The 16168-nt window shown below is 38.5% G+C and overlaps 2 protein-coding genes across 2 annotated transcripts in view; both read left to right on the top strand.

Annotated features, from left to right (window-relative positions):
- The window catches only part of FAM186A (family with sequence similarity 186 member A), a gene marked incomplete at both ends in the record, with an annotated part of 117525 nt that extends 108914 nt beyond the window's left edge, over nucleotides 1–8611 (top strand). The window contains 1 exon segment of the mRNA XM_082666156.1: nucleotides 8290–8611. Within this exon segment, the coding sequence (XP_082522282.1) occupies nucleotides 8290–8611 (322 nt within the window).
- Nucleotides 8494–16168, top strand: part of LIMA1 (LIM domain and actin binding 1) — an 83451-nt gene continuing 75776 nt past the window's right edge. Inside the window, exon 1 of the mRNA XM_082664950.1 lies at nucleotides 8494–8615. The gene's annotated coding sequence lies outside the window, so the exon portion shown is untranslated. The remainder of the gene's footprint in view (nucleotides 8616–16168) is intronic.

Genomic DNA, 16168 nt, shown 5'->3' with positions numbered 1-16168 from the left:
ATTCCATACCCATCAAACTGGCAAAGATTTATGTCTGTTAATACCAACTTTTGGCAAGGATGTAGAGAAATGAGATCTCACACTACAGATGGAAGGATAAACTGGAGGCATATACCTAGCAATTCTAGCATATAAGTACAAGGATGTCCTTTTAACACTGTTTATAAAGTGAAAAAATGGAAATAATGAAAATATCCAGCAGTGATATATGTTTCAATGGAATACTTCAAAGCATTTAAAAATGAATTAGTTACACATATGAATATGGATAGTGCCTCACAATAAAGAATAAATAATTAATGTCAGTGGTGCAAATGTTGAGAAATCAGGAGTGAAGAAACGAAGGACCCAACACAGGAGAAAAGCAAAGGGTCATGGTATAACCATCATTTGATGATCCCAATCTGCTAACTCTTTTCCCAATAAATTTCTTGTCATTAAATTTGATACATGACCTACTACTGAACTACCATTTCTCACCTGGTACAAATTCATTAAAATGAAGCTTTTTTCAGCTTTAGCACTATTGACTGCAATAGTGGGGTTTTTTTTAGCTTTTTGAATAGTTGCAGGGAGTGTAACATTGTTTAATTCTACATTATTATCTACAAATCCCTGAAAAGTTCATGTTTAAAATTTCACTTAAATAATACAATTTCCCCTACCAGCGATCCACTGTGAAGTTAGTTCCTCACAAGGCCAAGGAGATGGTTCTAATAAATCAAAATAATTCAAAATGCTTTGTTTCTAATAAAAGACATAAATTCATTACTTTTTAGTAACACATTTCTAGGCAGAGCTTCAAATTTATTTTTATTAAATGGAATGTCTTGGGACTTCCCTGGCGGTACAGTGGTTAAGGCTCTGTGCTTCCAGAGCAGGGGGTGTGGGTTCGATCCCTGGTGGGGGAACTAGGATCCCACAGGCCATGAAGTGCAGTCAAAAAAAAAAAAAAAAAAGTTGAAAAAAATAAATGGAATGTCTTTAAACTTATCTGATTTAAATCTCTGACATGAGATTCATGCTTTCTAATACCAATTTTAAATTTTCTAAAGCTTTTATGACACACTTAATTTTTTTTAACTTTCTGACTAGTAGTTGATCTTCATTGCAATGCAATTGAAAGTAATGAAAAATTTCAAAGAATATCAATCATTAAAACAAGGTCTTGGGCTTCCCTGGTGCTGCAGTGGTTAAGAATCCGCCTGCCAATGCAGGGGACACAGGTTCAAGCCCTGGTCCGGGAAGATCCCACATGCCACGGAGCAACTAAGCCCATGCACTACAACTACTGAGCCTGCGCTCTAGAGCCCGAGCCACAACTACTGAGCTCACGTGCCACAACTACTGAAGCCTGTGCACCTAGAGTCCGTGCTCCGCAACAAAAGCCACCACAATGAGAAGTCCACACACTGCAATGAAGAGTAGCCCTGCTCGCCGCAACTAGAGAAAGCCCACACACAGCAACGAAGACCCAATGCAGCCAAAGATAAATTTTAAAAAACAAGGTTTTGTCATTTCTCCAAAGACGACATACAGATACCCAAGAGGTGCATGAAAAGCTGCTCAACATCACTAATTATTAGAGAAATCCAAATCAAAACTACAATGAGGTATCACCTCACACCACTTAGAATGGGCATCATCAGAAAATCTACAAACAACAAATGCTGGAGAGAGTGTGCAGAAAAGGGAACCCTCTTGCACTGTTGGTGGTAATGTAAATTGATACAGCCACTATGGAGAACAGTATGGAGGTTCCTTAAAAAACTAAAAATAGAATCACCATATGACCCAACAATCCCACTACTGGGCATATACCCAGAGAAAACCATAATTCAAAAAGACACATGCACCCCAATTTACAATAGCCAGATCATGGAAGCAACCTAAATGCCCATCGACAGATGAATGAATAAAGAAGATGTGGCACATATATACAATGGAATATTACTCAGTCATAAAAAGGAACAAAAGTGGGTCATTTGTAGAGACGTGGATGGACCTAGACTGTCATACAGAGTGAAGTAAGTCAGAAAGAGAAAAACAAATATCGTATATTAACGCATATATGTGGAATCTAGAAAAATGGTACAGATGAACCAGTTTGCAAGGCAGAAATAGAGACAGATGTAGAGAGCAAACGTACAGACACCAAGAGGGGAGAGTGGGGGGTGGTGGGGATGGTGGTGTGATGAATTGGGAGATAGGGACTGACATGTATACACTAATATGTATAAAATAGATAACAAATAAGAACCTGCTGTATAAAAAAATAATAATAAAATTCAAAAAAAACAAACAAACAAGGTCTTGTAAGAAAGTAATCTTAGCTAATCTCTTTGCCAAACCAGAATAAAAAGAATGAGAAAAATGTATATATGATGAAGTATATGCCTGACATACAGCAGTGGCAGTTTGTAAACTACATGCCACCCATCTCAATCTCAGTACTAGATCAGGTTTTTTTTTAATTGTAGTTGATTTACAATGTGGTGTTATAGACCAGTTTTAATAATCTCAATTTCAAGTTCTTTAGCTACAGTTTCCAATCAATTTTATTTTTGTTAGATTGGTGATAAATAGAATAAATTTTATCCAGAATATTTTTAAACAATTGACTTCCATTTCAGATACTGAATTGCAATTGATGACTTAGTGCCAAATAATGGCTTCAGGAAAATTTTCTAACAAATTTGCAGCTATTCCAGACTTCCTTTCCACTATTGTACAAGCACCATTAGAACAAAATGCAATTAAGTTTGCTTTCAAATATTATCAAGGCCACAATCATTTAAAGTAGACAATAATGTATTAGAAATACACTCTGTTGTGGCTGACACAAGCAACAAATACAATTACCAATACAGAAATTGATTCAACTGTGCACTGCAGATAAATCACTAGGCTCTTTTCTTCAAACGTGTAGATGCCTGATCAATTATAGTACCTATTTGGCATTCTCTTCTATAATATTCTTAAATATCTTCATATAATTTCTTTTGCAATATGGTCTGCTGTTCTTGTTGCATGTAAACAATTGTCTGTGTCTATTCCATTCTCCTCTTTCAACTTTATTGCTGCCCTCACTATCAGATAAAGGCCTACTATGTTTTACTAAACTGTGAAGAGTATTAAAAACATCTATGATAGTATCAATATTTTTTTAATTTAGTTTATACATTAAATTGGAAATTGAGTCATTAGTTGATTCTTTTAACAAATCGTGAATTTTAGTAGTCTTTAGGAAAAATCATATTCCTTAATTTTTTTTTTTTCAGAAAAGTGTGCCTAGTAGTTTTATTAGTACCATTTGGGGTTACTCCATATGCCCTCCATTCCTTGGACATATGAACATGCTTTTCTTCTCTCCCTCCCTAACACTGAAATATCAAACAATCCTTATATATTAGTTTATGTTCTTTTATTTCAAGCAATTTGTACTGCTCTGAAAACATAAACACTTGTCTTTTCGTTCCAACAATCTGGAAGCACAAGGTTATCTACCTCCTTTGCTAACCATGATGGTGTTTCTTCAATGACTAGTTGTTCAACAACTTTGAAATTTTTTTCCATTAGCTTAGGTATCCTACAATTTTTCACTCCTATCATTTTCTGTGTCTGTTTTAAACTTCATCAGATTTAAAAAACTTAATAAGTCACTCTGTTACTTTGGCATTTTAGGGATCTGGATCTGAAAAATAATTTTAAGTTAGTAAAATTCACAATACTACTTGGGCGTTAACAAAATTTTTTTAAATAATTTTAATATGATTTTAGAAATAGCATACATTTTATTTTTTAATTAAAATTTTTTTATTACATTGTAATTAGCTAAACCAATATTTTGTACCCTGCTTATAAATGTAGAGCTGGGAAAAAATAAGTCACAGATGGTATTCTTAGCTTTTGGTATTAATTTTTTTAATGCAAACTTCTAAGAATATGCTAATATTTGGTTTCACATAAAAGATTTAGAAAGTGATATTTTGTTTCCATTATTTTAGAAATAAAAGGTACGCATCTGTGTTTTTATATATATTATATACCTATGTCATATACATTAGTATATATAAAAATATGTGTATATATAAATATGCATATATATGCCTGGTTTACATCTTTTTTTTTTTTAACCTTTTGACCCTCCTCACCCATTTGTCCCCTATTCCCACCTCTGGCAACCATTAATCTGCTCTCTATATCTATGAACTTGTTTTTTCATTTTTTTTCCCTTAAAGATCCACATGTAAGAGAGATCATACAGTATTTGTCTTTTTCTGTATTATTTCACTTAGCATAATGCCCTCAAGTTCAATCCATCTTTTCACAAATGGTAAGATGTCATTCTTTCTCATGGGTGCATAATATTCCATTGTATATATACCACATTTTCTTTATCCATCCATCCATTGATAGACACCTAGGCTGTTTCCGTACCTTGGTTTTTGTAAATAATGCTGCAATAAACATGGGGGTGCATATGTCTTTTTGAGTGTTTTCATTTTCTTTGGATAAATACTCCGAAGTAGAATTGCTGTACTATACAGTGTCTATTTTTAATTTTTTGAGGAATCTTCATACTGTTTGCCACAGTGGCTGCACCAATTTACATTCCCACCAGCAGTGTACAAGGGTTCCCTTTTCTCCACAACCTCACCAATACTTGTTATTTCTTGTCTTTTTGATAACAGACATTCTGACAGGTGTGAGCTTTTGATATCTCATTGTGGTTTTGATTTGCACTTCCCTGATGATTAACGCTGTTAAGCATCTTTTCATGTACCTGTTTACCTTCTGTATGTCTTCTATTGAAAAATGTCTATTCAAATCTTCTACCACTTTTTAATTGGATTTTTTCTTTGCTATTGAGTTGTATGAGTTGTATCTTTATAGACTTTGGATATTACCTCCTTATCAGATATGTATTATCTCCTGTTCAGTAGGTTGCCTTTTCATTTTGTTGATGGTCTCCTTTGCTGTGCAGAAGCTTTTTAGGATGATATAGTCCCACTTATTTATTTTTGCTTTTGGTGTCAGATTCAAAAAATCATCACCAGACCTATGTCAAGGAGCTTACTGCCTGTATTTTTCCTTCTAGTAGTTTTATGGTTTCAGGTTTTACATTCCAGTCTTTAATCCCTTTGAGTTAATTTTTGTTTATGGTGGAAGACAGCTTCCCCAACACCATTTACTGAAGAGACTATCCTTTCCCCATTACATATTCTTGGTAACTTTGTCATATGTTAATTGACCATATATGCATGGGTTTATTTCTGGGCTTTCTATTCTGTTCCACTGATCTATGAGTATGTTTTTAGGCCAATGTCATACTGTTTTAATTACAATAGCTTTATAATACAAAGTCAGGGAGTGTGATGCCTCCAGCTTTGTTCTTCTTTCTCAAGATTGCTTTGGCTATTCAGGTTTTTTGTTTGTTTTGTTTTGTTTGATTCCATTCAAATTTTGGATTATTTCTATTCCTTTGAAAAATGCCATTGGGATTTTGATAAGAATTGCACTGATCTGTAGATTGCTTTGGGTTGTATGGACATTTTAACAATATTGATTCTTCCAATCCATGAGCATGGACTATCTTTCCATTTATCTGTGTCTTCTTCCATTTCTTTCATTAATGTCTTATAGTTTTCAATATATAGGTTTTTCACCTTCCTGATTAAATTTATTCCTAAGTATTTTATTCTTTTTGATGCAGTTGTAAATGGGATTATTTTCTTCATTTCTCTTTCTGATAGTTCATTGCTACTGTATAGAAACACAACAGACTTTGTGTTTTAATGGAATCTTTAGTATGAATTTTAAACAAAAATACTAACTGTGCTTTTCGGTGTTTACCTATACCTTCAGTGTGACTTGCTATTTCTTGAATATCTACTATCAGTTTTAATTTTTTTCAACAATATCTCACAAAATCAGACTATGAATAAATTCTTGATTATGTTCTACAGTAAGACCCAACTGTAATAGTATAACGATGAATCCTAAAAAGTAAAAAATCTTGATTATGATTTGATTCAGCAAAAAAGATGCTCACATCATTGTAGTTTGGACATGGATGCTGACTGATATTTTTGTTTAATTAAGTAGTAAGAAAAAAGCAAAACAGTGAACTTCACTGTTGGAACTTCATTCATATGTCAATGACGTAAGCAACTTCTTTACTGAACTGGATGACAGTTTTTGAATACTGGAACAATACTTTCTTAACCTTTTGTGCTACTCACAACGTCAAGGCCACAGATGTGATACATTGTTTAGTTCTGCATTATTAATATTTTCTCCACTAGCCTACTGCCTGTTTTTATAAATACAGCTTTATTAGAACATAGCCATGCCCACTTTTAATGTAAGAGTTGAGCAGTTGTGACAAAGACCATATGTACTAGAAGGCCTTAAATATTTACTAATTGGCTGTTTACAGAAAAAATTGCAAACACTTGGTCTAGAAAATCAACAAAACAATAAGCCAAGCCCTGATTTGTAGCATTTGCCAATTTCCATGGTGTAAATACTCCTATTGCAGCCAATTTCATGCTACATATGTGACAAACATACAAACATGAACAAAGTTGGACAGAAACACATACAGCATAATATAGTATTTCCATCCTACAGATACCATAGACAACCTTAAGAGTAATTAGTAAAATGAAGTTTAAAAAAGTGACGTTTTGAGGGCTTCCCTTGTGGCACAGTGGTTGAGAGTCCGCCTGCCGATGCAGGGGACATGGGTTCGTGCCCCGGTCCGGGAGGATCCCACATGCCCCGGAGCAGCTGGGCCCGTAAGCCATGGCCGCTGAGCCTGCGCTCCGCAACGGGAGAGGCCACAGCAGTGAGAAGCCCGCGTACTGCAAAAAAAAAAAAAAAGTGACGTTTTGAGTATTTATTACCTGTTTTTAACATATTTGTTAATTTATATAACTTGTTTTTTTTTTTTTTTTTTTGCGGTACACGGGGCTCTCACCGCTGCGGCCTCTCCCGCTGCGGAGCACAGGCCCCGGACGCGCAGGCTCAGCGGCCGTGGCTCACGGGCCCAGCCGCTCCGCGGCATGTGGGATCCTCCCGGACCGGGGCACGAACCCGGGTTCTCTGCATCGGCAGGCGGACTCTCAACCACTGCGCCACCAGGGAAGCCCTATAATTTGATTTTAATAGTGGTTATGCTTAACAACTAGCTCATAAAATCCCCCCCCCCCCCCCAAATAGCAATCAGCCTTGCAAACTGGTAAAAGCCAACTGTGGTGTACTACTAGCTCTATTTTCAAGAGGCCAGGAGAACAAGGAGTAATTTGCCTGACAAGTGGCTGAGTCAAGATTCAAATCTAGGTGCAAATTTCTGACTCCGGTTCGGCTTCTTAGCAGAGAATAACGGCCTTTATTGGCTTGTTTAAAAAAAAAAAAAAAGGGGGGGGAGTGATATATACTAGGGGAACTCCACAGGTAATAGAATGCATTTTCTGCAGTACCATCCTATATATTTGCCACAAGTCTCTAACAAAACTGGCAGGCAGCACGGGAATATGAGTCTTGATGCTTGATACCTATTCAAAATACCTAGTCTGGGCTGGGTATCTGAAGGAATAAGAGAACAACTGATTGGTCTACCCATCATCTGCCGTTGGAAATTGATTAGAAATCTTCGTTAACTGCTTTAGGAAGTGTAAATACAGGTGTTTACTACCACGAGCCCCATATAGTGCTTATCGACCTACATGAATTCTGAAAAGCTTAAGAAAACTTGTGGTTTGAAACCTTACTACACGTGGGGCGCAGGCAAAGGAAAAGGAAAGGACATTCTCGAAGGGCCCTCACACAGCCACACGTACCTGGGGCAAAATGTGCGGGCAGGATGGCCAAGTGCTAGGCCTCCCAACGTACTCTAAACCTTTAGGGCACAGCTCTAAATGAAGGAATGATAAGGGCTAGAGCTGCTGGAGAACTTGGAGACCTGCCCTTGTACAACCCCTTCATTTACATGAAGAAATTCTGCTCTAGTGAGGTGAGGCGACTTGAACTTCAAGCGGTGGAACCAGGATGAATTTAAAGCTCTTTCCACTACACCCCACGGCCTCCTCTAGAACACCCTCCCTGCACAGAACTTACCCCAAAAGCACCAGGAACCTGGTTGGTGACTGGCCTACACTTGAACCTAGGACAAATCTCCTAATCGCTCTTGAGTCAAACTGTGAAAGCTCTGAGTCAGCAGGTTAAAGCCAAAGTACAGAAGCACAGAACTCTACGTCGTGCAAGTGCGTAGACCCCACAAAGAACAAAGGGCGAGACACGGGCCCTGGAAAAAGCAGCCACGCCCCTCACCACGCCGACGCCGCACCGCAGAGCAACGCGAGCAGCCGTGAGGAGGAGCACGCAGCCGGCGGCGCGCACGCTCTCCCCGAGGCCGCGCGGGAGACGGTCTGACGTGCGCGCCCCCGCGTCGGTGGGCGGGGTCTTGGGCGGGGCTCTGAGCCGGACCGGGGCGGGGCCGCAGGGAGCTGTAGGTGTTGCAGCTGGGTCGCGACAGGTGCGCAAGGCAAAGCGCCAGGGACCCGTACCAGGGCTGGTAGCAGCGCAGAGAAAAGACCGCTGTTAGCCAGGTAAGGGCCTTCTTTCTCCACATCCTCCACAGCCGGAGAGTGCGCGGAGACCTCGAATTCCCTCCACACCCTCTTTCTCCCGGGACTTTTGGGGGTGGGGGGAACACAAGGAGCGTGAACCCCTCCCCCTCGAGAGAGGGAGTGGAGGAGCTGCTGATCCTTTGCTCTTTCCTCACTTCTGTGTACTGCGCTGGGGTTGGAGTAATTATGTAGAGCGGAGCTTTTGCTGCCTGAGGGCGGGAACTAATAGGATCCCCTCCTCTTCCAACTGGAACACTCCTTTCTAACTATATGTAACAATATATACTTTTTTGGTGTGGTGGAGGAAAGCGGCAGTTCATCAAAATTCAAAATAGTCTCCCAGGGAAATATTCTAATAATTCAACTGCTCTTTTCCATTCTCCATTTTTAGCCATTCCCTCCCTCTTCGATTTTTCTCCCCTTCCATTCAGCCTTTTGAGATATGTTGATAATATAGCAGTCCTTACAGCTGGATGTGTCACCCCAGAATCGCTATCGTGTACATATGGCACCTGTCAATACGTAGGTGTTAATATAAGGTAACTGTACACCCCTGGCTACACCTACTAAGCCTGAAGCTGTAGGTGCTAGGAGCTAACCATCTGGCACCCTTCCTTACCTCCTTACTGGTGCTTACAATCCTGGTGAGAGATATTTGAAATACTGTTATCTTTCACCTAATTCCAGTTTTCAGAAGTCTGCCTAATCCAGATGGTTCTATTGACTTGACTTTTCAAGTTAGTCAAAGATAATTAGGGAGTTATCAGCCGTTAAGACAGTGACCCTTTAAAAGGGCAGAGGTCTTCTTTTGCATTAGGTGTTCTTTCTTTTGCTCTTGATTTAAGTGGTTAAATGGAATACTTTTCCTTTGCATAGTTATTAATACTATTCACAAATAAGTATTTTAGAAACCATGAAATAACACTTTCTTCTGAGGTCTGATGTAGGCACAAAAGAAGATGACCCTCAATGAGCATTTCCTAAGCTCCTGTGGAGTTATAGCCTGGAAGAAGGATGATCATGTTTTAGGTAGACCTTCAAAAACGAGTGTGTACATATGTATTTCTTTGTTTTGCATTGATAGAACAACACATAACATGGTACTAGGTAATCACTTTAAGAATTCATTTCTTTTTTTTTGGACAAAACATTTATTGAGTGCCTCTTGTATTGTCAGTCCTGCGGATTCAAAGTTCTAAATGTTCTTACTCTAAAATAGCTTAAAATCAAATGGGTTAGGCAGGTCAATAGATACAACTTAGAGTATTAGTGAGGCCAGTGCTATACTAGAGATCAACCCAGAGTGCTGTAGGAGCACAGAGAATACAGTTTTTAAAAAATTCCCTCTTCTGCTTTTCCTTGAACACAAAACAAAATAAACAATAACAAAAACCGTTGAGCAATAGTGAGTGATTCTCTTCAGTCCATGTATTTGTGTCAGTCATATTCCTTACCTTATGTTCTGTCAACATTATGGCCTTTTGATAATGGGATTAGGACTTGTCATTAATTCTATGTAGTTCAGTAAATAGTTGGTGGAGCTATTTTCACAGTTCTGAATTGGGCCTAGAAGTGTTGTTATCATGTAGTCCCTGAACTCTAGAGCCTCTGGGAAGAGAATAGTGTATTGGCAACATTAGCAAAGCAGTGCCATTTTGTAAAACTTGGTCCATTGTGTAACTTTGTTTAGCTTGGTACATTCAAGTTTTGTTCCAGATTCTGGTTAAAGGTGGGCCAAATTTTAACCACCTAATAATTATAAGAAAAGAAAGCTTCAGAAGTGAAAACAATTCTATTAACAGCACATCTTGATGACAGAGGATACTTTTTCTTGCTAAGGTACCCTCAAAATGTCTTTTTCTTTCTTTCTTTCTCTTTCTTTTCTTTTCTTTTTTTTTTGGAGCAGGGGACAGGGTGGAGGAGGAAAGGGTCAGAAATGTTTGAAGATTCTTTGCAGCATTTTAATGATCTGAAGTCTGTGGTAGTCTGCAGTGTTCTTCATAAACTGCAGGCATTTAGTAACTGCCTACAGTGTGTCAGTGTTCTAGTATATAGAGGATGAACATGCCACAGTCCCTTCTATATGATTATGTTTTTCATTTTTAAAATAGAGATTTTTAAAAAAAAAATAGTTCTGATGAACCTAGGGGCAGGACAGGAATAATGACGCAGACGTAGAGAATGGACTTGAGGACACGGGGAGGGGGAAGGGTAAGCTGGGACGAAGTGAGAGAGTGGCATGGACATATACACACTACCAAATGTAAAACAGATAGCTAGTGGGAAGCAGCTGCATAGCACAGGGAGATCAGCTCAGTGCTTTGTGACCACCTAGAGGGGTGGGATGGGGAGGGTGGGAGGGAGGCACAAGAAGGAGTGGATATGGGGATATATGTGTACATATAGCTGATTCACTTTGTTATACAGCAGAAACTAACACAACATTGTAAAGCAATTATACTCCAACAAAGATGTTAAAAAAAATAAAATAGAGATTTTGAGTTAATAATACAGATGATGGTTGTTTCATTTGGCAATGAGCTATGGTACTTGATGAACACATTTCTTACCTCCTTTGACATTGTTTCTCTGTGTTCACGCTCTAGGAAAGTGGTCCCACCAGGAATTTTTGGAAAGACAGTAGGTATTTGCATGTATTTTGTGTATCTACAATGATTTTGTTGTTTACTTATGTTTTCAAGTACAAATTTTAATTATTGTTCCTCTTAGGGTTTCAAATATCTGGATTTCCTCTGGTATTTTTCTTTCTTTTTTTTTAAATAAATTTATTTATTTATTTTTGGCTGCATTGGGTCTTCGTTACTGCACACGGGCTTTCTCTAGCTGTGGCGAGCAGGGTCTACTCTTCATTGCGTTGCGCGGGCTTCTCATTGCGGTGGCTTCTCTTGTTATGGAGCACAGGCTCTAGGTGCACGGGCTTCAGTAGTTGTGGCTTGAGGCTCTAGAGCACAGGTTCAGTAGTTGTGGCTCACGGGCTTAATTGTTCTGCGGCATGTGGGAATCTTCCCGGACTAGGGCTTGAACCTGTGTCCCCTGTGTTGGCAGGTGGATTCTTAACCACTGCTCCACCAGGGAAGTCCCTCCTCTGGTATTTTTCAACATTTAGAGCTTCTGTATCAGAAAGGTTCATCAAAGACATATATACAACACAGACACAAAAGAATGTTGAGAGTGTGGGAGATCATTAGACATCTTTGCCATAAAAGACCACCTAACCACAAATTGGGAGAATTTGTCATTATTTATGTCGACAGCAAAACTAGTTTTCAGGCATTCTAAATTCCATACACTCATAAGTAGGCGACTTTCACTGAGATTGGAATTGTACTCTTTCTGCAGATAGGAAAAAGTGTGCCTTGGTTCCTAAGTCAGGAATTTCCATAAGAAAAGACTTTTTTTTTTTTTAAGGTTGGTATGGTCTTTCACTGTATGTTTTTTGATAGGAAGTTTAAGTACTTTATTTTGGATTGTGTACAGTAGTCTCCAGGTGATGTTAAATTACTTAACACAGACTCTTCAAGGTTCTTTAGTAACAAATGAGCGGTTGTAAGTTGAGTAGTTTCTACTTAATGGTTGTGGAATTGAGATTCTATGGTAAATGGTACTCTTGGTAGGGCTATACTGATTTGTTTATTCTGTGGCTGGAGGGAAAGTCCTTGAGACTCAGTCAAGTTATTGTGCTAATGCAGACCTCTTTTCATAAACAGGACAAGGTTTGACCCAACAATAAATCCATTATTTAACATGTCAGATGATTTCTTTATATTTGAAAATGTTTCTAGAAACTTCACATGTCCAGTCATAAGAAGTTAACATGGGGAATTCCTTGGCTCCACACTCTCACTGCCGAGGGCCCAGGTTCAATCCCTGTTCAGGGAACTAAGATCCCACAAGCCGTGCGGCATGGCCAAAAAAAAAAAAAAGTTAACATGATGCTATGAAATTTTACATTATTTTTATTTTTAAAGAATTTCTTTAATACTACTCTGAAACTAAGAACTTGCATGTTTGGGGAAAAAAGATAATAGCTTTTTTGTACTTCTGGTAACAAGTGTGGAGCTGTTTTCTCCCATATTTATCCTATAATGGAGCTCACTAAATGGAAACTTTACAATCCCTCAATCATGTTTTTTCTTGTACACCAAAGTATTGCCAATTTTTGTTTCATTACCCATAGATTAGTCATCCTGATATGCTTTTACTTGGTTTTAGATTTCCACAACCTTTTTCCCCCATAAACTGAAGCTTAAGCAAATAATTTAAGCACAGGACTTCTTTTCCTCACAGTCAATTTTATTGAACAGGTAATATTTGCTCAGATTTGATTTCCACCACCAGCACTAGAGGAAACTGATCTGTCCATGCGTAGTACCCAGTGATTTCCCTCTAATGGCCCTGTCACTGGCCTCCTCCTCGTCACTTGACAACATTTGACCAGGTGGACAACTTTTCTGTCCACTTTCATGTGGCTTTCTTGATGTGACTCTATCTGGTTCTCCATCTAACCATTTCCTTCCATGCTCCTTCATTAATTCACAGTCTTTTTGCCCCTTAAATGTGTGTGTTGGCCGTGACCTGTCCAGCATCCTGTTCTCCTTATACTCTCTCCCCGAGCAATCTGATCTATTTCCATGACTTCAACTGATACCTGAATGTGAGTGATTTACAAATTAATCATCTTTAAAACCTCTTTTCATATTATATATATAATTCTTGTTTTATTTTCACATATACAAACATCCATACATATTTTGAAAATAAGAATTATATATGCTAGTTACAGAAAACCTGGGAAAAAAATAAATTATGAAGGAGACAAAATAGTCCATAATCTGTTCTGCAGAGAAGTACTGTTTGGTGTATTTCCTTTCAGTCTTTTTTTTTTTTTCCTTTGATACACACAAACACACTCACATAAACACACAGGTAACTGGGTTCATTTTATTACAGTAGATAGAGTTTTGTATCTGCTTTTCCACTTTACATTATTCCATGATTTTCCATGGCATCAAAATTATTTGAAAACAATTTTAATGGATGTTTAATACCCTATTGTATTGATGTTGCAAAATTTAACTATGTACTTGGATGTTTTGATTTTTACACCATTATTAATAAGTGAAAAAACTGAGAACAAATTTATGCATAAATCTTTGTACGAATCACTCATTATTTCCTTAGGTTAGATTCCCAGAAGTTTAATTACTGGGTCAAAGGGCATGAAAATTAAAAAGTACTGCTGTCAAATTGTGTTTTCATAAGGACTAGATCAATATTCTCACCTATGGTGATTGTGAGGGCCTCTTAGTGCATCCTTCGTTAACACTGAATCTTATTTTTTTATCTTTACTAATTTGATAAGCAAAAGTGATTTAATTTGTATTTCTCTAATTACTAGTGAGAGTGAACATTTTTCATACCTTCATTTCCATTTCTGTGAATTGTCTTTTGGTTAATCTGTTCCCATTTTTAAATGTCTCAATTTTTTTTTTTTTTTTTTTTTTGCGGTACGCGGGCCTCTCACCGCTGTGGCCCCTCCCGCCGCGGAGCAGAGGCTCCGGACGCGCAGGCTCAGCGGCCATGGCTCATGGGCCCAGCTGCTCCGCGGCACGTGGGATCCTCCCGGACCGGGGCACGAACCCGTGTCCCCTGCATTGGCAGGCGGACGCCCAACCACTGCGCCACCAGGGAAGCCCAAATGTCTTAATATTTTAATTATGTTTTTTATTTGTTTGTTTGGAGTTCTTTCATTTATTTGGGGCTTTGGGGGAGGGAGTACAGGTTTTTATTAGGCCAAACTGAATGAGTGGAGTGATTAAAGCGGAAAGTATATAGAAGTTGACATTATGGTGTTTTACATGTCCATTATTTTGAGAATCCAGAGCTTGTGATGGATGGAGCAGCACCGCAAAATGGAAAGGGTGCTGGCTTAAGAGTCAGGATTCCTAACTTAGTGTTGGGAACCAACCACTTAGATGATCTTGGGCAAGTCATTCATCTTCTCTGAGCCTCATCTGTAAAATGAGAGGATTGGGCTATTGATCCCAAAATCCATACAACCTATGTATCGAAAGGATGACTTATGAACCACTGCTCACTAGACATTGTGAAATTATTTTCTGTCCCATCCCTAACCCGGCACACATTTTAAATACATAGAGCCAAGGAAAGACTGGATGCAATAAAGGCAGTTTCCCTAGGGGTGTCAAGGCTTAGTGGAGCTTGGGGGCAATTTAATGTATTTGTACTCTCAAGACAATAGAAATTACAACAATCGGTATTTTTAGGCACTCCCGTAGGTTGACACTTGATTACCTGGTAAAGTACATCGAAAGAGCCCTGCTGATCTATGCCACAAAGCCCGATCATCTCTAGTGCATATAAAGCAAGTCTCTTTATGACAAGATGTTTAAGCTACCAAGCCAAGTTATTTAATAACTTCCCCTATTCCATACAGAAACTATTCTTAGTGTTTTTTTCTTTGTGATTTGTATAAGCTCTTCGGTTTTTTGTTTGTTTGTCTTTAACTCTTAGTTCTGCAACCAGGGTTTGAACCTGGCCCTGACAGTGAAAGCGCTGAGTCCTAACTACTGGACCACCAGGGAATTCCCATATAAGCTCTTCGTTTTAAGAATATTAATTCTTTGTTCTATGGTCAAATGTTTAGTTATTTTAATTTCGTACATGGTATATTATTTCTTATCTATAAATCTTTTTCTTTGGGATTTTTCTGTTGCTTCTATGTTCAGAAGTCTTTTGCCATCCAGAGATGGGTTAAGTATTCACTTCAATTTCCTTCTAAATTTTATGGTTTTACTTTTTATATTCTTTAATTTGTCTTGAATTTACTTTGGAGTACCTAACCAGTATGTTTAGTGCCTTTGCATATCTTCTGAGCCCAGATCCATATTTCCAACACCTGGTAGACCATGTGGATGGTCCCTCTGCACCAGGTACCTGCGTCCACCTAATTTCCCTAGGGACAAGGATAGAAGTTGTGTTGAACACTTCTGTCCTTCTCTCCTCCCACATTTAATCACCAGCTTTGGTTGATACTATCCCAACAGTGATAATGGCTCTTCTAATTCAGCTCCCCCTTTTTTGTTAGAGTTCTTGAGCAATCCTTAGAGTTGGCTTCAGTTTTTCCCTTTCAGTCCAGACTTGTCATAAAAAAATAGAACACTGATTTTCAAAGTATGGTTTCCTGATTATCTGTCTCAGAATCACCTGGGGTGTTGGTTTAAAAAGGAGATTCTTAGGTCCCACCTAGACTTACAAATCAATGTATCTGGAGGGATGGGGCATGGGAATCTGCAGTTTTAAGTACCTGAAGAGATTCTTTTACATACTTAAGGGGAACCAAAGCCCAAGTAAATCAAGTCTAAATTTCTCTGCATGCCATTGAAGACCCCAACTTCCACACCCTGACAGCCTATTTTTCCAGGCTTATCTCTCACATCACTACCCACCCACCTGGCACTGTAGCCATACAATGATTCACGGTTTCCTGG

This window comes from Grampus griseus (genome assembly GCF_964374135.1).
Source record: "Grampus griseus genome assembly, chromosome: 11".
In the NCBI taxonomy this organism is placed as follows: domain Eukaryota; kingdom Metazoa; phylum Chordata; class Mammalia; order Artiodactyla; family Delphinidae; genus Grampus; species Grampus griseus.
This window is presented reverse-complemented; position numbering and strand designations above follow the sequence as displayed.